The sequence below is a fragment of the Manis pentadactyla genome, chromosome 2 (genome assembly GCF_030020395.1).
Source record: "Manis pentadactyla isolate mManPen7 chromosome 2, mManPen7.hap1, whole genome shotgun sequence".
NCBI classification, from domain to species: domain Eukaryota; kingdom Metazoa; phylum Chordata; class Mammalia; order Pholidota; family Manidae; genus Manis; species Manis pentadactyla.
The window spans coordinates 217,106,890-217,133,287 of record NC_080020.1 but is presented as its reverse complement, the minus strand read 5'-3'; the positions used below and the strand labels follow the sequence as shown (position 1 = coordinate 217,133,287).

The following is a 26,398-nucleotide window of genomic DNA, read 5'->3' as shown; positions in this document are numbered from 1 at the left end:
TCCAGCGGGCCTCTTCCTAGACCGATGCCATCCCTAAAGATGATAGTTCAGTGGATAGGACCAAGAAACTGTTCTTCATAGTTCCTCAGGCAATACTGACACACTATTAGGTTTAGAAACCATTCCAGTAAGCAACTAATGCCATCCGCTGGTTGCAAACTTTGCGACTCCCTCTACTAAGTGGCACTTGACTTTTTTATAGGTTTTATAGCACTAAAATGTCTAAAATTTCCACTCAGTGCCTAAAATGCTGAAGTGTATGATACCCTTTGATTTTTGCCATAACAAGTTAGGCTTTCCAAGGCTTCACTTAAGACACTTAATTTTATTTGCCTATAATTTAAATATATTTCCACTAAGGCAAAGCTGGTCTAGATTATTGTCCAAATGACTAGGCTCACCATACATATGATTAAACCACAATTAAGCTATTAGAATTCTCTATAAAGTAAATTGATTAAAGCATGATAAGTATGAAGTGAACATATGAAGTGAACAATTTAGACTAAAATATAAAGAAATATAATTCAATACCTCTTCCCCATTAGTCATTTATGTCCTTATATTTGACTTCTTTTAGGCAAAAAAATTCCTCAATAGAAATAACTTGTATTTTTCTCAGAACTGAGTTGTCCAGAGTTCACATGACTGATCCTAGTGTGTTGGAGAATGTAAACAACTTGCCAAATATCATTCATGGATTGAGTATGCTGTTGGTAATTTGATAGGGATTGCACTGAATCTGTAGATTGCTTTGGGCAGGATGGCCATTTTGACAATATTAATTATTCCTTTTTTCTGATATCTTATATTGAGTGGTATCTAACCTGGTAAGAGAAAGTGGTGCGTGAAACACTTACTGTTAAAGTTGTTGATATGCTGAGTTAAAATTTCACATGAAGGCCCAGGTATCTTATCAAGCTATAAAGGTAATGATGAAGTACATCAAGTTTGAGAACCACTGGGCTATAGGAACAGAGGTATAAATTATGCAGTTTCCTTGCTGCCTCTTCACTTAGGAACAGTATGAAAAGAATAAAACAAAGTATGGTACTATATCCTTGATTTTGTGTGAAACTTTTTAAAAGTTTAAGAGTTTGTAAAACTATAGTAATTGATATTTAGGCAAGAAAAATTTGTTTACCGTCAGTCTTCTTTTTCCTTGACCATTAACTTACTCTTTGAAGGCAGTGGCTGGTGTAAAATTTTAATGTGCATTGAAATTTAAGTTAGTTCTTAGTTTTTCAGCTGCTTTTGACAGAGACAGCTTATGGACTGCTTTTAAAGGGAGTTTACCATCTTATTTTCCAGAAGCAAATTTGAAAATGGATTTCAGCCAAGGTCTGTGCAGATATATGTAGTTTGGAAAAGTTTCCCAGTTTCTGGGAAAATTCAGAACTATTTCTTTAAAGAAAGGTCTAGGTTAAATGCTTCTGAAAGATCCCCGATAAAATTCATCTGGGATAGTTGTTAAACCAGATTGCTGGACTCCACCCCCACTACTGAACCAGAATCTATAGTCTAAGATGTTTTCTTACAAAAAAGTTTGGAAAACATAAACCTAGATTCCTCAAGATAGTAGTAGCTGTAACTTAAAAGGAAATTATGTTTCATGCCAAATTAAGTGTGGGAAGTGTCTCAGTCTCCCACTTTTGGGAATTCATTAAGACATATTTAAGGTATTTAAGTTTCTTGAAAGTTGTGCAATAAAGGTACCTGTTTGACTTTGTTATTCAGATTTATTTTTTGTCAGAATACTTCTTGCTGTAACGCATCTATCAGCACCTAGGGAGAGCAGTAGTCAGGGGAAATGTTGGCCTAGAAAAGCTCTATGAAAATTCTGTTTACCTATTAACAGAAACGTAATGGGTCATCATTTCCTGTCTTTGAAAGATGTCCATGACACACTGTTACATTAAAAAATAGGTTAAAAAAGCAGAGCATATATAGTACAAGCTAACTCTTGTGTGTCTATTTATCCAATTCTAGAACGTTCCCAAAATGTTAAGTGGATATGATGTCTCTGAGTGACAGGATTACAAAATGATTATACCATTACTTATTCTTTGTTCATTTCTCTGTTAACTTTATAATCACAAAACAAACTTGTTTTTAATTTTAAAAAAGTATCACGAGACAGTTGGAACGAGTTTGTAATACTGAGAAGTTTGGAAGCATTGCTATAAAACATAAGTGCCCATGTTAATGATTAACCAGAAAGAATGTTCTTTGAGACTTGTGTAATGTTGTCTCAAAGAACATTCTGGTTAATAATGGCCCATATAACAGAGTTAACTTTAAATCTTTCTCTGGCAAACTTTGTTGAAAATATTTAAAAGATGAGTCTTTTATATTTAAAAGATTTTTTTCTTTTTAGATATTTTGATAAACTGACTATGTTTGCTCAGTTGTTAGAAATCTTAGAGCATCTCAGGGTAATTTTTCTTTATCTTAGTAACAGTATTCTGGTTGCATTCTTTCTGCGTATATATAAGGAAATACCAAAAAGAAAAAGAAATATCTCCCAGCATTGACTTGTAGTACTCTGCCATGTATTTCATACCTGCCCATTTAGTAACATCAGTAGAGCATGCTTGTTGAGTTTATCTCAGCACCAAATTAGATGGAGTCAGAAAAACGGTAACTCAACTTACATAGCTGCTATGACTAGGGAAAATGGTTTTCTTTGCTTTTTAGCTTTGTTGAAGCCTATTCTGGGGGAAAAAACAAACAAAAAGTTTCCTTTTTAATGGTTCTCTGAGGAGTTTCTGAGGTATCAATAATACCACTTCAGTAATACCTCTCACCACTGAATGTTCTAAAATTTTTAGAAATGGACACAGGAGTCAGGGATCAAAATACTAGCTATATACCTGGCAAAACTAGATCAGAAAACAAGGCTAGGACCTGTGATCAAAATTAGATTCCAAATAGTTTTGTCCATGCCTGCTACACCTTGAAACCCACTTACGGGAAAAATTTGGTGTGCAGAGAAATGTTTATCCAGCCAGTTCTGTAAAGAATTCTACCTCCCTGACTCATCTCTTAATTCAGAATATCACTGATTGTTATGTAGGGGTGAAGCTTCTGGTATAAATGGTGTCTGGGGTCTGTCTGAATGTGGTGTGACTCAGGACATGCGTGTTTTGGATACTGCATTTTCACTCTTTGTTTTTTCCTTCGGAGTTCATTCAGGTAATATTCATTCTGTAGCTGCTGTGTACAAGGTGTCTAATAGTGTCTCACAGAACTGGCTCCATTTTAGGGATGATGGGTGAAGGCTAATTTGCATTGTTAAGTCCTAAACTTGTAATTGATAAAATCAGAATTCAAACCTGAATCTGACTTCTAGGCATATTGTTTTAATTGATCCATGCTACCTTCCTGTTTATCTCTCTCAACAATTGAGCACCAGAAGAATTCTAGTTAACTGGGTAGTCTTAACTAGGTCCTAACTAATCAAAGTTTTATTATACTTAGTATTGCCTTTATTCATTTCAAAGAATGTGTGAATTATGATATTCTAAATCTTATTCCACACATTATCATCCAAAACAAATAATCTAACTTCCAAACTTTAAATGTGATGATTTCTTTGTATAAAGTTAATAGGATTTCCCCAATTTTGGAATTTTTCTAGTTTACATATAGTCCTACAAGTTAAGGCAGTTTAATTACCAAAGAACTATTGATATTTCTATAGTCCACATTAAGTATCTTAATGTTCTCATGCTAACCTGAGTTTCCAGTTCTTTCTTACTTTATAGGGCTTGTCAATAAATCAAGAAATATCTCTCCATTAATTTCCATTACAAAAGTATATCTAGATACGTACAAAGGCAAAAACATAAATTGATATATAATATATATATGGATTTGAGAACATAGGTAAGATTTAAAGTCTGTCCTTTAAGTAAAAGTTATGATAGTTGATCACAAGTCATTAGCCTGTTTAGATGAGATTCAGGTTGAGATAATCAGTAAGTACTCACTGGATGATTTTATATGCAAAGCATCATGCAAGACTCAATGGAGAGTGGAAAACAATGGGACACAGTATTAGCCTTTACGTTTGTTCTAGCTGAAAAAGAAAAGTAAGTTTGTAAAAAGTTATCTACCTCCTATACAAAGAGATACAGAAGAAATTTTTAGGAAGCAATGAGAAGTAAGATTGGAAATGCAACGTGAAGTCAGACTGTATACAGCTGTGCTGTCCAGTAGCCAGTGGCCATATGTGGCTATGGAGTACTTGAAATGTGGCAGGTGTGACTGAGGAACTGAATTTTTTATTTTATTTAATTTTAAATTTAAATAGCCACATGTGGCTAGTGGCTACCATATTGCAAAGTGCAGCTCAATGGTGAAGAGCCAGAGTGTTTTCCAGCAGAATGAAGAGATCCTAAAAAGCAATAAACAATGATGAAGAAATAAACAAAATGGCATAAGTAAAATAACATGAAATATATTGTGTCTTGTCTGGCCTTTGATATATCTTTATCTTTATCATTATCCCAGGTTAATAATTTATGTTAAAATGCCACTGTTTTGTTATAGTTGTATTTTCCAAAATATATTGTTAAAAATACATTAACAGTAGAGAATTCATATTTTTTAAAGTTCTGCTATAGCAAACATTTACTTAACATCTTTATATAAGATGTATTGATTTCCATTAAATTCTCCTTTTCAATATTTATTATTATATTAGATACTATATTTCTACATGTGTTATATTTAGTAAATGTGCCATTGACTTGGCTAAAATTGGCAGATGGGTCAGGAATGCAGTTGGTTGGACATAAGTCTTAATCCTTTCAATTAAATTTACATCCTAGTTTTTGTACTTAGGCAGATTTATGTATGGTATAGATTTACAGTAGACTGTGCCCTCTTCAGTTTATACAGTATGCCCAAGACAATAGAATACAGTGTATCTTTACTTAAAGTAATACATAGCTTCAAAAACTATTGCTCTTTTTAACAAGTCTTTACAATGAAATTGAAGGCCTTACAAAAATGTCTTTGGAAAATAGAGTAACATTTATTAAGGCTTAATTGTAATACTCATTTGTGGTAGTAAATCTTATATTTCAGTGGATTTGATTTTTAACCTTGGTATAACTACTCTATTAAATTTTTCTTAAAAAAAATCTTTCTTAAAATGGAATTCTCTTGTATTACTAAAACATCAGTGACAGTTTCTTACTTAGTAGTCTGGTATAGCCTTTACATATTTAATGAATACTTACCAGTATGGTTAGAATTTTGTCTGCTGTAAATAAAGCTTTAAGCCAAGAGTAAATCATGTTGTTCATATAGTGATTTACTGTCTTAACCTAGTTTTTGTTCCTTATATTAGTTCCTTATATTACTAAATTATAATCAACCATCAAAAATAATAATTATATATAAATATAATAATTTGTCAAAAAGGACTTAGTGATTCACATTCCTGAGTGAAAAATTAAATTTGAATTTTAGTTAATGAACTCTGCAAACTAATCAAAACTTAGAGGGTGAGTTTTATGATATGTGAATTATATCTCAATAAAGCTGTTTTTAAAAAATCAGCCAGCAAAAGAAAAAAATGCCTGGTTAGAGAAAATGCCGAAAGTGAGAGGGGAAAAGTTTATCTCCAGATATTTTAATGGACACTTAATAAATTTGAAGAGCTGTCCCATTATAGGGCAAGATTAGGGTTCATTTATTTTCCTGGTTTGGGTTTCTTCATAACTCATGTGAGGAGGCACTCATTCAAGCAGGACTAAATTAAAACTCATCATCAGGTGGTATATATATTTCAACTGAAATCATTTCCCCCCCTCAGGTATCTGCTTTGTCTAAACTATCCCTTATTTTGAGCTTCAGCAGGCAGCGATTGAGAGGGTCTAGGTAGAAATAAGGTTTGGTAACTCTCCTTTGCTCAGAGTGCAAGTGTCAGAATTTTAACTAGGTGTCTCTTTTGTTTGAAACAGTGATGACTCGTGGCACTGCCTCCAGCCCATCTTACAGGTTCATGTTGAATGATGGGACAATGCTTAGCGCCCACACCAAGTGTAAGCTGTGCTGCCCGCAGGGTCCCGACATGCAGCCTTTCATCATGGGGATTCATATCATCGACAGGTATACTGCCTATTTGGAGAGCTTTGTATGAAATAAGTCAGTTCATGTATCTCTTCCTACAGAAAAATTTTCTATGCTCTTGATGACTAGAAAACAAATTCTAAAGTAGACATTAAACTAGTGTGATGAATATATAATCAGTATATCCATACTGGGTTTTATAGTTTTGTCACCTAATAGCTTTTCTGTTTAAAAAGGAAGACAGGAAAGGTGAGGCTGAAAATATGTTTCAGGGGTAAATATTAAAAAGGTGGCTGAAAATTTCCAACTTTACATATATGAACTTACAGCCTTATAAGAGATTTTGTAATTTGTTAATATTGTTATTTTATTTTTTAAAGTGCTTTATTTTCATTAGGGCAAACTTGATGGCCCCTGAGTTCAAGTTGACAGCCTCTGGAACCACCAGTCATTAAGCTATCAGCTTGAGATTTTGAATGTCACTGCCTCTGATTTGTTCTCATCTCTAAATATGTTTTACACTGGGATGTATGGTAAATTCATGGAACCATTCTTACATCCTATGAATTATTCAAAACTCTACACTTACAACTATTTAAAACTTAGCATTAAACAAAAACAAAGACATTTTCCCTCACTTCATCTTTTTCCTCATCTGATATATTTGCTTATTGGAACATGGTAATACCAGTCACACATCTGTTATCATAATTATGGATTTGAGTAAAGAACTTGATGAAAATCTGAATTCAGTATTCTGTTTTTTTCTAATTTAGTTTAATTTATGCTTCTGAGTGGAATTAGCACAGTTCTTTTTATCATATTGTGATTTCTCTTTCAGAACATCTGCTATGTCTGCATATCACCCTTTTTAATTTTTACATTAGTGACACAGTATTTTTCTTACCCAGTCTTCCTCTTTGGAGTTGAAATACTTAAAAACTGTAACAAGGGAGTCATGAATAAATACTTTGAAAACAGAGGTGTGGGAAGTTTCTCTTTCAACCAAAAGTATTATTGTAATTTTCATTACTCGTATTAAATTTTGAAAAGTTTGAAAGTATATATATTTATTTTTTCCAAGCCCTAGAAAGAGTTCTTTCCCATGTAACTGAAAGCATTATTAAATTTACAGAATCATAAGCACTATTGCCTATTAAGTGGTGCTAACCTTTCACAGTAATACTGATAGTCCACTGTTTTTCCATAATTTAAAGTGATACAGAAGCTCTTTACTTGATAGCTTACAATGTTACTGAAGTTAATGGTTTTGTTTTATAATATGCGTCATAAAAAATATTTAAGGGAAACCTATGAAGATGTTTGAATAATAATGTCTTTTTCCCCCTAGGGAACACAGTGGTCTTTCTCCTCAAGATGACACCAATTCTGGAATGTCAATCCCCCGAGTAAACCCCTCCGTCAATCCTAATATCTCTCCAGCTCATGGTGTGGCCCGTTCATCCACATTGCCACCATCCAACAACAACATGGTATCTACCAGAGTAAATCGCCAACAGAGCTCAGACCTGCATAGCAACAGTCACAGTAATTCTAACAACAGCCAAGGGAGTTTTGGATGCTCACCTGGAAATCAGATTGTAGCCAGTGTTGCCTTAAACCAGGGACAGGCCAGTTCCCAGAGCACTAATCCCTCTTTAAACCTCAATAATTCCCCTATGGAAGGTACAGGAATATCGCTTGCACAATTCATGTCTCCAAGGAGACAAGTTAGCTCTGGATTGGCAACAAGGCCCAGGATGCCGAACAGTTCGTTTCCTCCTAATATTGCAACGTTAAGCTCTCCCGCTGGCATGACAAATACTGCCTGTAATAACAGTAACCGATCTTACTCAAACATCCCGGTGACATCTTTACAGAGTATGAATGAAGGACCCAGTAACTCTGTTGGCTTCTCTGCCAGTTCTCCAGTCCTCAGGCAGATGAGCTCACAGGACTCACCTAGCAGATTAAATATACAACCAGCAAAAGCTGAATCCAAAGATAACAAAGAGATTGCATCCATTTTAAATGAAATGATTCAGTCTGACAACAGCTCTGGTGATGCTAAACCCCTGGATTCTGGGCTTCTACATACCAATGACAGACTCTCAGATGGAGACAATAAATACTCCCAAACCAGTCACAAGCTAGTGCAGCTTTTGACAACAACTGCAGAGCAGCAGTTACGGCATGCTGATATAGACACAAGTTGCAAGGAGGTGCTGTCTTGCACAGGCACTTCCAGCTCGGCCTCTGCTAACTCTTCAAGTGGTTCTTGCCCCTCCTCTCATAGTTCACTGACAGAGCGGCACAAAATTTTACACCGGCTCTTACAGGAGGGTAGCCCCTCGGATATCACCACTTTGTCTGTTGAGCCTGATAAAAAGGACAGTGCACCTGCTTCTGTGTCAGTGACTGGACAGGTACAAGGGAACTCCAGTATGAAACTAGAACTGGATGCTTCAAAGAAGAAAGAATCAAAAGACCATCAGCTCCTACGCTACCTTTTAGATAAAGATGAGAAAGATTTAAGATCAACTCCAAACCTGAGCCTGGATGATGTAAAGGTGAAAGTGGAAAAGAAAGAACAGATGGATCCTTGTAACACAAACCCAACCCCAATGACCAAACCTGCTCCTGAAGAAATTAAACTGGAGTCCCAGAGCCAGGTAGGTAATTCCTTGTTTCATAGAATGAACTTTCCTACTTATTTTTTCCTATTTGTTTGTTTTACTTCAACCATAGATCAGATTTGGATTCAGGCTATGTTTTGTCCTATCCATTGGGCAAATAGTAAAAGGTTAGTATCAATGGTTGAAAAATCACAGGATTGCCTCAGAAGTTCTCTGTGAAACTTTGGAGGGCTACAATATTAATGCAGCATTCTAAGAAGGTAGATAATATTTTCTTTCTATAAAATTAGAGTTCACAACTTCAGAGATTTTTAAAAATGCCTTTCCTGCCCTCTTCCCAGCCCCACTTTCGAATCTAACTCTCAGACTAGAACCCAGAAATCTGCATTTTAAAGAAGCTCCCCAGGGATGCAAATGAAAGGAGAGGGAAATGTGAGGATGTGGGCGAGGCTGCCCAGTCTGGCTTGCTTTGCTATTCAGTTTCCTTTGGAACATTTTCTTAAAGCTGTTTACTTTCCCATCTGATTCTAACCACCTTCAATCCCCATCAGAATAGGGACTCTTGAGTATTCTGGATATATAACATAACCCTGAAACAGAAGTAAATATATATAGACCTTTGCATAAATTGTTATGGATTAGGAACCTCTGTCCATTAGGCTGGTGTGAGGATGAGGTGAAAATTAACAGGCAGCTTCATTTATTGAATAATTGCTGTGGACTCTGAAGGAATTTAAGAAAAACAGAAAATTGCTTCCTCCCTTCTAGGAGCTTACAGATTACTTAGAATATGGATACCCATGAAATAGCTGAAAATTTATTTCCAAAGCAGTTTATAAATAAGACTCTCCATTGTGAAACAAGATCCCACTTAGTATGCGGGATCCTTCAGTTTCTTGAATCAGCTTTATTTTCTGCGCTCAGCTCACAGAAATCTTTCTCTTCCCTTAGGCATACTGCACTCTAGGCACATGGGAGCCCTTGCCATTCCTGGGATAAGCCATGTCTCTTCTGCCTTGCTCTCCTTCCTATGTCTGCCGAATTTCTACTCATTCTTCACAAACCAATGCAGACATCATCACTGTAAAGACTTCCCCAGTACCCCTAGTTAGAGATTTCCTTCTTCTCCACTCTCGTAATGTATTATCTCTATTTACTATTTGGAATAACACTATTTTGGTTATTTCTATTTGAAGATAAGGCTGTCTCTCATGTTCCTTGGTACAGCTACCTAACCTAATAATGTGTTTTTAAGCTGGAAAAACAACTTTAAATCATAACTGCATTAAAGCTCTCACTCTTTAAAATTAACTTCAAAGGTAATAGCTTTATGAAATAATGCCTTTGTGTGCAGTCCTGGTACATCTGTTTTGGTGCACATGTACATGCATTTCTGCTGAGCTGTTACCTGAGAGTGGAATTGCAGGATCCTAAGATGTGTGTATGTTCATCTTTTTTCCTAGTATGTGTGAATTCTTTCTAGTTGTTCTATGTCCTTGCTAGTAATGCTTGATATTGTCCACCTTTTAAATTGTAGCTATTCTGGAGTCCATCTAGTGGTATCTCATAGTTTTAATTTGCATTTCCCTGGTAAATGTTTCTTCGTCATTTGAATATCTTCTTTTGTGAATTGCCTATTCAACTGTCTTGCTATTTTCCCAGTATGTTGTCTTTTTTCTCATTGACCTGTTTGAGTACTGTACTTATTTTGGATGAGCCCTTTATGGGTTATATATTTGCAGATACCTTGTGCCTTGCCTTTTCTTTCCCCTAATAGCACTTCTTGACAAAGTGAAGTTCTTCATTTTAACATAGTACAGTTTGTCCATTTTTTCCTCTAATGGTTACTTTTTGCACATGTATAACAAAAGACAAGTTCAAAAATATTCATAGTAGCTTTATTTGTATTAACCCAAAACCAGAAACACCCCCAAACCAATAACAGTAGAATGGATAAATATATTGTAGTATATTCATACAATGGGATAGTATTCAGCAATGAAAGCAAATGAACTACTGCTACATGGAACAAGATGTCTGAACTTCAGAAATGTAATGTTAAGCAAGAAACCAGATGTTCAAAAAATACATATATATATAAAATTCTATTAATACAGTCTAGAAACATAAAATTTATTTGAATTAAATAATGATACCCAAAAAGGTAGACATTTTATGTTGATGAATTATCTCAAAGTAATCAGATTAGAATAATACTGTGAATTAAAAGCCAGTATTCTGCAGTGTGTAATCTCAGACAGATGTAGGAATTCCCTATCTATCCTAGAAGGTATGTTTCTTCTTCTGTTAAAATCCTTAAGTGGGAAGTGACCTTTCTGGGATCTTTGAACCTGATACACTATTTTTAAAAGTTTCCTAAACTTTCTAAAATTATTTTTTAAAAGTTACATCAATATAAACATATTTTTCATTCCATCATAAAGTAAGACATTTTACAAAATTTTGAAAAAAAGAAAAAAATCAACCATTATCCTATCATCATAACATAATACCCTTGACAATTCTTTCTAGTCCAGTCTTTTTCCAATGCATAAATTTTATAACGAGATAGAGTAGGTAAATAGTATGTATATATTATATTCTGCAGTATGTTTATATCATAAGCATCCGAATTTTTTTCCATGAACCCCAATCTTATTTCTTCTTCGTTTTCTCATAGTCACATTTAATTCATAGAGTTTAAAGGAACAACATTTTTTCTACATTGTTTCAGGTGAAAGTGTAGAATATATTTCCTCTAACTTTGGTTCCTGTTCTTAGTTTACAGCTGACCTTGACCAGTTTGATCAGTTACTACCCACGCTGGAGAAGGCAGCGCAGTTGCCAGGCTTACGTGAGACAGAGAGGATGGATGGCACGGTTACCAATGTAACCATCAAATCGGAGATCCTGCCAGCTTCACTTCAGTCCACCACTGCCAGACCTACTCCCAGGCTGAATAGTATGTGTTGGGAGAAAATTTCATTTTAAATGTTAGATGATAATGTGTCCTAGTGCTTTGTTTCCCACCATCATTGCACAGACCTTCTGTTTATTGAGAGTGAATATCTTTTCATTAATGCCACTATAAATAATAGGCAGTTACTTTTAGACATGTGAACTTCACAACATCATGTGTATTTTAAATTATAGTATTGTGTCTACCTTTTTGTAAGTAATGTTAAGGAGAGCAATTTTGTGTTCTTATGCAAAACATTCTATAGCAGGACTTTCAGAAATATAATATTGGGTCAGATTATGTTTTGCAAAGTGTCTTCTTTGAACACTAGTCCTATAAATTGGAAAAAAAGGATTCTGTGCTAAAATACACTGGGTAAATGCTACTTGGCACATACACCATTCTCTTATTAAAGTCCCACGGTGCATATTAAAGGTTTTAAGAAGTTCTGTGTTAAAGAAACCAGTTTAGATTTAATTAACCCAGCATTTACCAAACTTCCTTGATTATGGAATTACTTCTCTCAAATAATACACATTACCCCACAGAATGAATTTTCCATATTTAGGAGGTGAAATAGGCCACCCCTGCTCTAGCCCAGGTTAGCATTCTCCTAATTATGAGACATGTTGATGGTATATTATTTCAAATTCATGAAGATAGGGCTATCAAATTTTTTTCACCCAACAAATGTTGAAGTTGAAAAATACAATGGTGATAATTAACCTTGAAGCTAGAGGAAACTAACCAGCTCACTTTGAAAATTTGGCTAGGATCCTCATCTAAGTCCTGTCCATTTTTGTGGGACTCATTTATTTCAGTCTTATTGCAGCTTTTAGCTGCCATGACACAATTCCTGAAAGTTTACTAAGATTCCAGGTAGCTGGAAAAAAAATTCTTGAGTCATCTCTGACATTTTTGGAAGCAGTTTTTCAGCTGATCAGAAAACTACATGGGAGCAGGTTAAAGTCTCACATTCTCCATTTATTAACAGTGTTACCTCAAGTAAGTGAGTTTTCTAAGCCTTATTCTGTTTATTCTTTGCAATTATTTTATTGCAAAATAAGAATTAGATGAACTGTCTTTGAAAATCTCTTCTAATTGAAACTGAGAAGCTTCACACAGTGGGACATCAGACAGAGTTGAGTAAACAGTATTTAAGGTGAAAGGCAATAAAATGAAAGTCTGTGTATTGATTGGTTTGATCCTGATCCAATGTGGGAACCTGGAGGAGTTATCTCCAGGGATGCTAAATGGCCAGAAAGAAGGTGTCTGGGTTTGGGTATGTAAGGGGAAGTCCCTGAAGTGCAAAGGTCGTCCTGCCATCTAATCCTCCAACAATGAAGGCTGCCAGAAGATAGAACCTCACACTCAGCCCTCCCAATCCGTGAATAGACACAGCCAATGATCATCAGACTTTGGGCAGTCTGCAAGAGGGCAAAAGTAAAAGAGTATGCAATGGAACTATATACAATGAGGGCATGAACTAAAAAAAAAACATAAAAAATTTTAAAAGATATTCTATCCATGATTAATATGGGAAGAAAAGGAAAAGACAAAGAACAGGAAAGAACTTTGGGAGATTAGATATCTAAAATTTAAAAATCTCAAGAGAAATATTAGAAGATAAAGCTAAGAAAAGCTCTCAGAAAGAACAAAAAAACAAGGACAAATAGAAAATTGGGAAGAAAAAGTTAAGCTCAACCTAGGAGGACCAATAATGATTGATAAGAATTCCAGAAACAGACAATGAGGAGGGAAACAAAATTGGAAGATAATACATAACAATTTTCTAGAGGTGAAGGACATAATTCTCCAGATTGAAATGGTTCAACAAGTACCCAGCACACACACACACACACACACACACACACACACACACACACACACACACACACACAAGACCACCAAAGTTTATTGTCATATAATTCTGGAACATTAGAGACAAGTATTCTAAAAGCTCTCAGAGAGAAGGTGTGAAATGGATACAGTGAATCATAACTGCTAAAACTTGGAATCTGTCAAGCCACAAACACGTGGAGAAACCATAAATGCGCATTGCATGATTGAAAAAACCCAATCTGAAAAGATTATATTCTTTAAGATTACAACTTTGTGGCATTCTGAAAAAGGCAAAACTATGAAGACAATGAGAAGATCAGTGGTGGAGATCTATATGATACTGTAATGTTGGATGCATGTTATGCATTTGTCAAAACACATAGAATGTACAATGCAAAGAGTGAGCACTACTGTAAACTGTGGGCTTTCATTAATGAAAACATACCATTATTAGCTCATCATTTCTAACAAATGTACCACACTAATGCAAGATGTTAGTGATAGGGGAAACAGCCCAATCTAGAAAAATGGTCAAAGGTATTTAAAAGACACTTCGTAGAAGAAGATATGAAAGTAGCCAATAAGTTCATGGAAAGATGGTCAATATCTTTAATCATCAAGGAAATGCAAATTAAAACTATAATGCAATATTACTACACATCCATTGAAATAGCACAAATTTTAAAAACTGGCAATAACAAATGATGGCAAAGATGTATAGCAACTTGAACTTTTGCATTGCTGATGGGAATGTAAGATGGTAAAACAGATTTGGAAAATTGTTCAGCAGTTTCTTGTAAAGTTAAACGCACATTTACCATGTGAGCCAGCAGTCCAACTCTTAAGTATTTAATGAAGAGAAATTAAAGTATGTGCCCATTAAAAGACCACAAATGTGCATACAGTTTTATTCATGATAGCCCCAAACTGGAAATAATTCAAATGTCCATCACCAAAGAAATGGTATGCTTACAACATGAAATACTTCTCAGCAATGAAAAGTAAGGAACTACTGGCACATGTCACGAATTATTCTCAAAAACATGCTGAGTGAAAAAAGTCTAGGTCATTGGTTGCCAGTGGTGGGATGAGGTAGGGAAGATTGACAGCCAAAGAGTTTGAGGGAACTTTTAGAGATGATAGAAATATTCTATCTTCTTGATTGAGGGGGAAGGTTATAGGTGTATACCTTTGCAAAATTCATTAAACTGTTCATTAAAATGGGTGCATATTATTGAATATATATTATACATCACTAAAATTTACCTTAGAAATATCTGAGGTTAGAATGATTTCTAACCTATAATTAAATATCCAAATTTCCAGTAGTTATGAGAATAGAATAAAGACATTTTCAGATATAAGAGGGCTGAAGTATTTGCACGGTATATTTACCTTTTCTAGTGAAGGTCTTCAAGGATGTACTTCAGCAAATAGGGAGAAAACCAAAAAGAAAGATACAAAGCCCAAGGGAGACAGGATCTGAAAGGAAATCCAGAAATGATAGCTGGTCAAGAAGAGTAGGGAACAACCAGTGCATTTTGTGTCAGGGTCCCTGAGTCCTCTGGAGAGGAGGTCTCCAGGGGAGAACTGAAATTGATCTCTGCATTATAGAAAATATTACTGATAGGCTTATGTCAACAATGCTCAAGCACTGAAAAATAACCCTAGAAAAATAAGCAAATGAAAAAAATAAGACAATTATTAACTCCAGAAAAAAGAGCATGATACAAGAAAGGAGGTGTGAACACAGTACATGATATGGCTGAGCAGTGAGTAATATTTGCATAGTAATAAGAATCTAAATATTAACTTTTTATTTTATAAAAACACTGTGATCTCTGTTAGAGAACTGGGAACACAGGCGGTAGTAAAAGAAGTAGGTGTGGGAGAATTAGGGCCTCACCTGTCATGATGGGAAGTCAATAATCTAAAACTGAGGTATCAAGGAGTGGCAGTATATGCGTATTAGAAATAAGTAAGCAAATGACAAAGAAAACACTCCACAAGTTGACAGTGGTTGCCTTGGTTGAAAGGGGAGTAATGGAAGGATCAGAAAGGTTGAAGCAGGAAACTGCTTTTATCCATAATGGACCTTTTGGTTCTGACTTAAAATTTTAAGTATTTGTTAATTTGATAAAAAAGTAAAGTTAATAAAAACAAAAAGGGTCTTCTGGCTCTACAAGTCTGTGAAAGTGTAATGTTTTTCCTTCATAGTCTGTCTTGAGACAAATAGCTCTTTTGTTCTTTCTTGAGATTTCCTCTCCTGAATACAGCTCCATATATAAAAGTATGTAGGTAAGCCAGAAGCTGTTAAAACTTGTGCTGTAGTCTTGGCAAAGGCCAAAAGCATAGAGGGGAAGATACAGAGGTAAGTGGGGGGAGGATGTCAAATGCAGACAGCCTGTCTATGATGTTTCAGTACAGACAAGAAAGAAAAAAAGATTTTCTAAAGGAAACAAATTGGGCAGGAGAAAGGAAAACAGAATAAAGGGTCAGAGAAGGAAAAAGAAAAGATGGGAACAAAAATAAGGTAGCATATAAAGGAAAGAGAAAAACAGCCTCTAATTCTCTGCCCCCTCTAGTCTCTCTGCTGTCCAACCAGCTTTTACTAGAACCAGAGTCCATTGCTGAGTAGTTGATTCCACATCTGAACCTTGTGCCCACCCAGGAAAGTGAAGCATCTTCCCTTACTTTAGTCTTCAGTCTTAAGGTGTACTGTGTCAAGTACCAACGTCTCTCAAAGGGCAGTTTAATTGCCGTCATACTTCACCATCTGAGATACACCATTTAGAAGTTCTGGGTCTGTCTGCCGTGGCATTTACCTTTTCTCTCACATTTTTCTTTCCCTTGCCCTTTTGTACTATATTCTGAGAGAATCTCGTGCTAAATTTTCCACATTGCAAGAATCTTCAACTATATCCATTCTGTTCTTTAGTCTATATTGAGTTCTTTTCATTGTAGCTATCATGCATTTAATTTCTAGAAATTATTTTTCTTTTTCATAGATGTTTATGTTCATGTGTATGATAGACTTTTTAATCTGTGATGATAAATTTATTATACCTTCTTTAGGACTCATCCATTTTCTGTAATAGTCTTTTTTTCTTCAAAGTTTCTTCGTTAAATTTTCTCTCTCTCTTTCCTGTTTTTGACTTTTCTTGAATGTTTGGTGAATTTGGGCTCTCTGTTCATATATAGAAAAAGACCTAGAATGAAAAAATTGTAGTAGCTAGATTGTTTCTTTAGCTAAAGTGGGAAGCCCCTTTACTCTCGCAGTGAATGCAGGTTCTGATTATTCTCCATTTTCTCCATTGTTGTGAGGGAATGGGGGTTGGTGATGGGAAATCCCTCATAGCAGCCCGAGCACCCGCTGTGGGAGTTCCCTGGACAGAACTCCCACTTTGAGTCATGTACTTACCACTTTAATCCTATGCACAGACGCCAGATTCAGCTGCACTCAGAGCACCTGGTAGCAGCTGTTCAGTTGTCCTTTAATTATCCCAGCAATCACCCATGGCCTGTTCCTTTATCTGCTTGAATGACCACTGAGCTTAGAGTTGTTCTGGTGTTCTTCTGGGAAAACTCTACTTTTTGGAAAACTTTCTCTTTGTCCTGTTGTAAATTTTTTAGTTTAGTTGAAGTTTCACCATCGGTTTGTTTCCATCTGTTTTATCCTTCATTGTTCTAATCAGCTGCCATGAACTTCTTTTCCCTGTCCTTCAGTTGCAGATTTATTTTTCCTTCTTTATTTCTTATGTTATTTCAGTGATAATTTTGGAGGGAGAATAAAAAATAGGCACTAAATCTGCCACAGTGAACCAGAAGATTTCCTCAGGCCTATTAACATATGAGAAAACTTAGGTCCAGAATGAACATCAACAACAACAAAAAGACAAAAACTTGCCCAAAGTTATCCTGTTAGTATATGCAGAACCAGGATTTGAATCTCAGTCTGCCTGGTTTCAAAATATGCTGTTTATGTGCACACACACACCTGTGCAGTGTGACCAACTGATTTAAATAATTTTATTTAAAATGTATTACAAGAGTACATCAGGAAACAGCTTCAGAGGGTATTTTTGATCAAAACATATATATACAAGTGCTTCTTTGCACCTTCAAAACCACTCCTGTGTCCCTTTGACTATCTTCAAATCCCTATCCTCTGAGGGTGGATTTGACTTTGGATATTTTCTGAAGTTATTTGGAGTCACAATTGTTAATCCAAAAAAATACTGTTTTTAAAAATAAGAAACATTTAGGTGTAACTATAAGATGTATTTTATTAAAGGGCTCTTATACCGGTTAAGACAGTTCTAGAAGAATTCCAAAAATATTTGAACATTGACATCATCATTGGAGTAAGTGAATAACCTCCTGAGGCAGTTGTTTTTATGTTCTATGAACATACACATTCTGAGATAGTTATTTTTTAAATCATATTTTAGTACATTTAAAATATTGTAGAACTCTAAAATTAAGTTTCATATAAAACATTTTCAGTACTTTAAAAATCCACTTATATTTCCCTGTTTTTCAGGTTACCTTTAGTGTGTTATGCCAATTGGTAGGCATCTTTTGCTATACAAAACTGTAATGAATAATCTTACATAGAGATAATTTACCACATTTGAGTGTATATCTGAAATGTAAGTTCTGAATAGAGTTGCTGGGTCAAAGTGTAGATAGATTTTGCCAAATGGCCTTTCTTTGATATTATGCCAGTTTACACTTGAGTTGATAATGTTCCTCTTTCTACACAACCTTTCCACTACATTGAATTATAATCTTTCTCATCTTTGCCACTCTGATGGTTTTATTTTTTTAAGTATCTCACTGTAGTTTTGATATGTATTTCTTTTATTGTGAATTAAGTCAATCATTTTTCAAAAACAGATTTTATGTGACCTGTTCATATTCTCTGACCATTCATCTATATTGAGTTTTTGGTTTTAATCTTAGTGATTTATAGGAGTTTTTTTTGTACATTAGTCCTTTGCATCATATTTAGAAAAATCAAACACTTGTGACTGCTGTGCATAGTGACAGCCAAATGTAACACAAAACTAAACCTAAACCAAAAACCTCTTTACCAACAGCTGAAGAAAATTAACTAAACATCAGAATCACTAGATAATAAGTCAGCTGTTAGAGGAATAGAATGTGCAAAAGCCACTCATGGTTAGAGAATGCTTTCTACTTTACTGTGAAGAAATTCTGAAATTTTGTAATATTATACATTTTTTGTCTAGGATTGGTATGGCTAGTGGGGATATAAGGTTTCTTTTAACCAGATTATAATGGAGAAAACATGTTAAGCCCTTTGCAAAGATGATAAAAAAACAATAGCTCCATCAAGGATCCTAAAGAACTGTTTTCTACCCCCACTTCAGTTGCTCTTCTCAAACACAGATACTAGAAGACACATTGATGCTTCCCTTTACAAATTAATGTGCCTGTCTTGTGTCATATATACCTAGTACTCACATGTGACAGGGACATAAACATCATCAAAAATAATAGGTTTAGTCCCTGAACAAAAGAGATAACTTATGTATTTCTTAAAATATTCCAGCAAATCCTCAAATTTTTCATAGAAGACAGTTTCTAAAGGTTTCTAAAGGAAGTTCTATGAGATTGTAGTGATTTTTACAATAAAAATTTCTTTTACACATACAGCCTCTGCAAACAAAACTTGTGAGTCAAAGTTTGATTTGTTTGGTTCTTTTTTCCTAGTCACCAAGCTTAGCACATGAATCTTATTTTATTTTGAAAGTATTTTATCCAACTTATTAACCTTTTCCCCATTTAAGACTAGTAAAATGAGATGTTGTGTCCTGTTATTGAGTCAGATAAACTATCTTTTAATGCTCAGTATTGATGGTAGACAGCCATGTTAATTTTGACTCTAAATATGATTAAGTTTGTCTAGGTTAGATTTTGAAATGGAGTAGGATTGAGGAATTAATATATGGAGCAGACAATGGGACAGCTTTAAGTAATCTTTGACCAACTTCCTAATTTAATAATGATAGGAATTAAGTGATTACTTTCCCATCACCATTTATTCTTGTTTGGTGGGTTTTGTTTGCTTCACTTTTCAGCATCCTACAGAATTTGATTTCTCTGTTACTTGTCATGATAGAAAAGACAATTGTAATTGAAAGCTGTAGTTACTTGCACTTAGAAGTTAATGTGTTTATTTGGATTCCTATATTTCACTCATACTAAATATTAAGTAGAGTTCACATAAAAGTGAGCCTAATATGTTTTGTGTAGTGAATAATGATGTGTATCTAGCATTAAGTACATTTTGGGGGGCAGCCTTAATTCTACTTATTCTGTATTCATTAGAAAGAGGAGTTCTACCTAATTCTGTTTTCTCTTAAAACTCCAAGGCATGTTAGTTTTTTGTTTTTGTTTTGTTTTATTTTGTTGATTTTGTTAGTTTGCTAGGGCTGCCATAACAAAATGCCACAGTAGGGTGGCTTAAATAACAAATTTATTTTCTCACTGTTTTGGAGGCTAGAGTCCAAGGAAGGGATTGCCAGGTTTGGTTTCTTCTGAGGCTTTTCTCAGGAGCTTACAGATGGATATCACCTTTCTATATTCTCATGGTTTCCCTCTGTCTGTGTTATCTATGTCCTAATCTCTCCTTTTTATGAGAATACCAATCATATTGAATTAGAGCCCACCCTAATGACCCTATTTTAACTTAATCACTTTTACAAAGGCCTTATCTCAGAAGGCAGTCACATTCTGAGGTTCTGGGGGTTAGGGCTGCAACATACGAATTTTAAGGGAATACAGTTCAGCCCATAACAGTGATTAATTAATATATGTTCATTTTAGAAATTACAAAAAGCCATTAAAAACCTTAAAAGAAAATAAAAGTAATCCTAACTCTCACAACCTAAAATCTACCAAAAAATACGTAGCCCTCCAGAATTTTTTCTATTAATATATATGAAATAGTTTATAAAAATGGAATCATCCTGAATATAATGTCTTGGTTTATGCTTTTTTTTTCTTTTTCACTTAACAGCATGGTGTAACTGTCAACACCATAATTTATTAATCAGCCCTGAAATTTCTGGAATTTATGTGACTTACAGTATTTTCCTAGTATAAACAGTACAGAAATAATCAAGCCTTCAAAAGAAATTACCACACAGAAATTTTCTAAAATGCATATACTACTTCCATTTTAGAACATAATTCAACCTGTTTTTTCATTTGTCATCATTACAAGCATCAATTATTATATTGCTACTATATGGCTGAATTCTCAGTTAACAACTGTAGAGCTTTGTCTATTTACTAAATGACCCTCTATGCCCATTAGTTTCAGTTCCTGCCTTTTATAGAACATACTTGATCTTTTGCTTGTAGCTCTTATTTCATGATAATAGCACTGTCCTTACTTAGAGCATATTCTGTATGATCTATAGACTGAAAAAGCAATTAACCAAAATTATAATTATCTTTAAAATGAATAATTTCCAACAGTCCTGAGTGATTCATCAACTTACATGGAAACTTTTTGACATTAGGTGTTCTTTGATCCAGAGACTTTTTCTTTCTCACTTGTTATTACATGGCCACATTTTAAATAGTTTTAAGTTTCTGAATAAGTAACCTTTGCATCATTGAGGTTAAATTTTATAGAGGAAATCTCACTCTCCTATATGATATATTACTTATGAAAAATATTGTCATTTTATCTTCCATTGCGACACTGAGTTCTAACCTTTTCTTCTTCAAACAGGATTACCTGAGCTGGAATTGGAAGCAATTGATAACCAGTTTGGACAGCCAGGAACAGGCGATCAAATTCCGTGGTCAAATAATACAGTGACAGCTGTAAATCAGAATAAACCAGAAGAGTGAGTAATACATTTTGTATTTTACAAAGTATCAGATACCAACTTCTATAACAAAGAACTATTTTTCCCAACTGGATTCCAGCCCACATTGGTATTTTGTGAGATATTAATAGAAGTGAATATTTAGTGGGGAAAAAAAGGAATGGTGGAGGATACCAGGCTAAACAGATTTACTTACTGCATGACTGCAAGGCTTGTGTATATTATAATTACCAATAGATTGACATAGTATGCAGCTGTTGTTTTGTTTTTCATGTGTTACTTTGCTTTGATTAATTACCATAAAATTTCTGGGAACTGGGGATGGATTGGGCTCAGTACAATTATTATATAAGCTTTTGAGATTTTAGTTGTATATTTATTTTGTCCAGCTTTTCTCTTTGTGTGGAGTAAGAAGGTATAAGAGAGGAAGGTACTTTCTGCATTTACTCATTTTTCGATCTGGGTTAGAATTTAATTTCTTAAATCAGTATAGGTAGCTCCATTCCAAAACAGAGTACACAGCAACCAAAGGATGACTAGACAGCACCGAATGTGGTTTAGAGCCTTAACTATGAACCGTATTGCCATTCACCTTCCCCAAAGACGAATCCTTACAATTACATAATTAGTATTAATATTAGTACACTTTTCTATATATTTCTAAGTTACATGCATCATTTGGTGTCAGTTTGGATTAGACTATATATTTTCTACATGTGATCAACAATTTATTGCTTAACACTGAGCATATTTCAATTTTCTGGTTGGATTGCTTTTGTAAATGGTAATTATGTCATGTTACCAATACAATTTGATCATCTTTGAAAGTTAAGTAATATAATGTGTACAATTTTTATTATGGGTGAATTAATGGTAATTAAAGGTATCCATAGAATAAGTAGAATAAATTAATTTTTTTTTACTTTTGTTAAAAAGTCGTTTCCCTTTATTAATTAGGTTTTGTTGATTTTTTTTTAACTCCATACCTTTTTTTATTACTGAATTTTACTTGAAGTATATATTTTCTTTTTTCTGAAGTGTTTTTAATTTTTTTTTTTTTGGTATCATTAATCTACAATTACATGAGGAACATTGTGTTTACTTGACTCCCCCCATCACCAAGTCCCCCCCACATACCCCACTACAGTCACTGTCCATCAGCGTAGTAAGATGCTATAGAATCACTACTTGTCTTCTCTGTGTTGTACAACCCTCCCTGTGCCCCCCCACATGTTATGTCTGCTAATAATCCCTTTTTTTTATTTTTCCTTTTTTTTCCCCTTATCCCACCCATCCTCCCCAGTCCCTTTCCCTTTGGTAACTGTTAGTCCATTCTTGGGTTCTGTGAGTCTGCTGATGTTTTGTTCTTCAGTTTTTGCATTGTTCTTATACTCCACACATGAGTGAAATCATTTGATACTTATCTTTCTCCGCCTGGCTTATTTCACTGAGCATAATAGCCTCTAGGTTTGGTTAATTTTTAAGGCTATTTCTAACTAAGCTACAATGAAGAATGTGGAAACAAAGTTAAGTTACTGACAAAATAATGGAAAATATATTCAAGCTACATATTGAATATACATAAGTTTCCGCACATTAAGTATAAAACATTTCATTGCATAAGAATTGGTTGAAAAATCTTCTCAACAGAATTTCCTAGAACTAGATTTACACACATGTGGGTGTGCATTTGCATTTTAAGATTGAATGCTGAATGCAATTTCTATCAGAATACCAACAGCATTCTTCAATGAACTAGAGAAAATCATCCTAAAATTCATATGGAACCACAAAAGACCTCGAATAGCCAAAGCAATCCTGAGAAGGAAGAATAAAGCAGGGGGAATTACGCTCCCCAACTTCAAGCTCTACTACAAAGCCACAGTAATCAAGACAATTTGGTACTGGCAGAAGAACAGACCCATAGACCAATGAAACAGAATAGAGAGCCCTGATATAAACCCAACCATATATGGTCAGTTAATATATGATAAAGGAGCCATGGACATACAATGGGGAAATGACAGCCTCTTCAACAGCTGGTGTTGGCAAAACTGGACAGCTACATGCAAGAGAATGAAACTGGATTATTGTTTAACCCCATACACAAAAGTAAACTCAAAATGCATTAAAGACTTGAATGTAAGTCATGAAACCATAAAACTCTTAGAAGACAACATAGGCAAACATCTCCTGAATATAAGCAAGAGCAACTTCTTCCTGAACCCATCACCCCGGGCAAGGGGGAAAAAAAGCAAAAATGAACTCATAGGACTACATCAAACTAAAAAGGTTTTGTACGGCAAAGGACATCATCAACAAAACAAAAAGGCATCCTACAGTATGGGAGAATATATTTGTAAATGACATATCCAACAAGGGGTTAACATCCAAAATATATAAAGAACTTACACACCTCAACACCCAAAAAGAAAATATCCTGATTAACAAATGGGCAGAGGATATGAAGAGACAGTTCTCCAAAGAAGAAATTCATATGGCCAACAAACACATGAAAAGATGCTCCACATCACTAATCATCAGGGAAATGCAAATTAAAACCACAATGAGATATCACCTCACACCAGTTAGGATGGCCAGCATTGAAAAGACTAAGAACAACAAATGTTGGCAAGGATGCAGAGAAAGGGGAACCCTCCTACACTGCAGGTGGGAATGTAAACTAGTTCAACCATTGTGGAAAGCAATATGGAGTTTCCTCAAAAAACTAAAAATAGACATACCATTTGAGCCTGGAATCCCACTCCTTGGAATATACTCAAAGAATACAACTTCTCAGATTCAAAAAGACATATGCACTCCTATGTTTATTGCAGCACTTTTTACAATAGCCAAGATATGGAAGCAACCTAAGTGTCCATCTGTAGATGAATGGATAAAGAAGAGGTGGTACATATACACAATGGAATACTATTCAGCCATAAGAAAGAAACAAATCCTACCATTTGCAACAACGTGGATGGAGCTGGAGGACATTATGCTCAGTGAAATAAGTCAGGCGGAGAAAGACAAATGTCAAATAATTTCCCTCATTTGTGGAGTATAACAATGAAGCAAAACTGAAGGAACAAAATGGCAGCAGACTCACAGACTCCAAGAATGAACTAGTGGTTACCAAAGGGGAGGGGTGTGGGAGGGTGGGTCGGGAGGGAGGGAGATGGGGATAGAGGGATATTATGTTTAGTACACATGGTGTGGGGGTCACGGGGAAAACAGTGTAGCACAGAGAAGGCACATAGTGAATCTGTGGCATCTTACTACACTGATGAACAGTGACTGCAATGGGGTATGGGTGGGGACTTGATAATATGGGTAAATGTAGTAACCACATTGTTTTTTCATGTGAAACCTTCATAAGTGTATAACAATCATACCTTAATAAAAAATTTTTAAAAAAAAGATTGAATGCTGATTTGCTGTATCATTTTAATTTCTTATCTTTTGATTCTGCAGCCAGTGTATTAGTTCGCAATTAGATGAGCTTCTCTGTCCACCAACAACAGTAGAGGGAAGAAATGATGAGAAGGCTCTTCTTGAACAACTCGTATCCTTCCTCAGTGGCAAAGATGAAACTGAGCTAGCTGAACTAGACAGAGCTCTTGGAATTGACAAACTTGTTCAGGTATTTATTAAAGTTGGCATTATTTAAGTGACACAGCCCTGAGAAGCTAGAAAAGAATATTTAAGCAAGGTATTTCAGTATTGTTCTCACTGTGTTTTAGCTGTCTTATAATTTACCCTTGTGAAAGTTACAAAAATATATAATAGTTTAATAATAGGCTTTTTAAACAAAAAAATATCAGAATAATTAGAATTAGAAAATATTAGCCTTTCACTGTGGAACAGAGTCATAGGAGGCTCCTCTAGAATATAATCCAGATTCAGATCACCACTTCTTATTTTAGGACTTAATTTATCCTTCATTCATGATAGACTCTAGTCTATATTTCATGACATTCCAACTTCCAGGTTAGTATTTTTCAGACTATGGGGTTAAAACGTCAGTTTAGTGTATCATAGCCAACATTTTCTAAATGGAGTTGAATAGTACAGAATACAAAGTATCAGAATGCATAGCCTATAAAGGGGAGATTAGGTTTCATGAAAGTCTCAGATACATACAAACGTACAACAGATCACAATTTAAATTACATTTCTTATGATAAGTAATAGTCAAAAGATTTGAAAGCCATAACTCTATGGCATCTTGTTAGTAGGTCAGCTCTGCATTTTTTTTCAAGTAAGATGAAAAGCATGAATTCTATATAGAAAAATGTCTAATTTGTTCCTCCTTTAAGAATCTACTTCTCAAAGTAATCTATTAAATATCAAGTTTGTTGATTCTTAGGCTTTGTGATGAGGTTCTTTTCAAACCTTTAGCTTCATTTTATTGATTTTATTTTAACCATGTTTTCATCTCCACTGAGATTTTAAACATCTCAGTTAATCTGTTACTCCATTTTAAAAGTACCTTCCATAAGTGATTCCTTTAAGTAGTAAACTTATGAAGGGCTTCATAAATTCAGCCTGAATGTATTATGATGAAACTTTCTAGTGATAACATGCTCCCACATCCAAAATTATATGGAGAAGCATGTCATTTATTAGCAGAAATTTATCTGTAGGCATGTATAAAATGTCTTGCCTTATTTCCCACCAGGGAGGTGGATTAGATGTATTATCGGAGAGATTTCCACCACAGCAAGCAACACCACCTTTGATGATGGAAGAAAGACCTAACCTTTATTCCCAGCCTTATTCTTCTCCTTCGCCTACTGCCAATCTCTCTAGCCCTTTCCAAGGCATGGTCAGACAAAAACCTTCATTGGGGTCTATGCCTGTTCAAGTAACACCTCCCCGAGGTGCTTTTTCACCTGGCATGGGCATGCAGCCCAGGCAAACTCTGAACAGACCTCCAGCTGCACCCAATCAACTTCGACTTCAACTCCAACAGCGCTTACAAGGACAACAGCAGGTGAGTACTC

General features: G+C 34.9%; 1 protein-coding gene across 8 annotated transcripts in view; it reads left to right on the top strand.

Annotated features, from left to right (window-relative positions):
• NCOA1 (nuclear receptor coactivator 1) overlaps positions 1 to 26,398 on the top strand; it is a 259,770-nt gene that overhangs the window by 201,240 nt on the left and 32,132 nt on the right. For all 8 annotated transcript variants that reach the window (XM_057497397.1, XM_036881618.2, XM_036881617.2 and 5 more), the window contains 6 exons: positions 5,976 to 6,123; positions 7,436 to 8,756; positions 11,502 to 11,682; positions 21,293 to 21,410; positions 24,867 to 25,035; positions 26,074 to 26,388. In XM_057497397.1, coding sequence (XP_057353380.1) covers positions 5,976 to 6,123; positions 7,436 to 8,756; positions 11,502 to 11,682; positions 21,293 to 21,410; positions 24,867 to 25,035; positions 26,074 to 26,388 — 2,252 coding nt within the window. The remainder of the gene's footprint in view (positions 1 to 5,975; positions 6,124 to 7,435; positions 8,757 to 11,501; positions 11,683 to 21,292; positions 21,411 to 24,866; positions 25,036 to 26,073; positions 26,389 to 26,398) is intronic.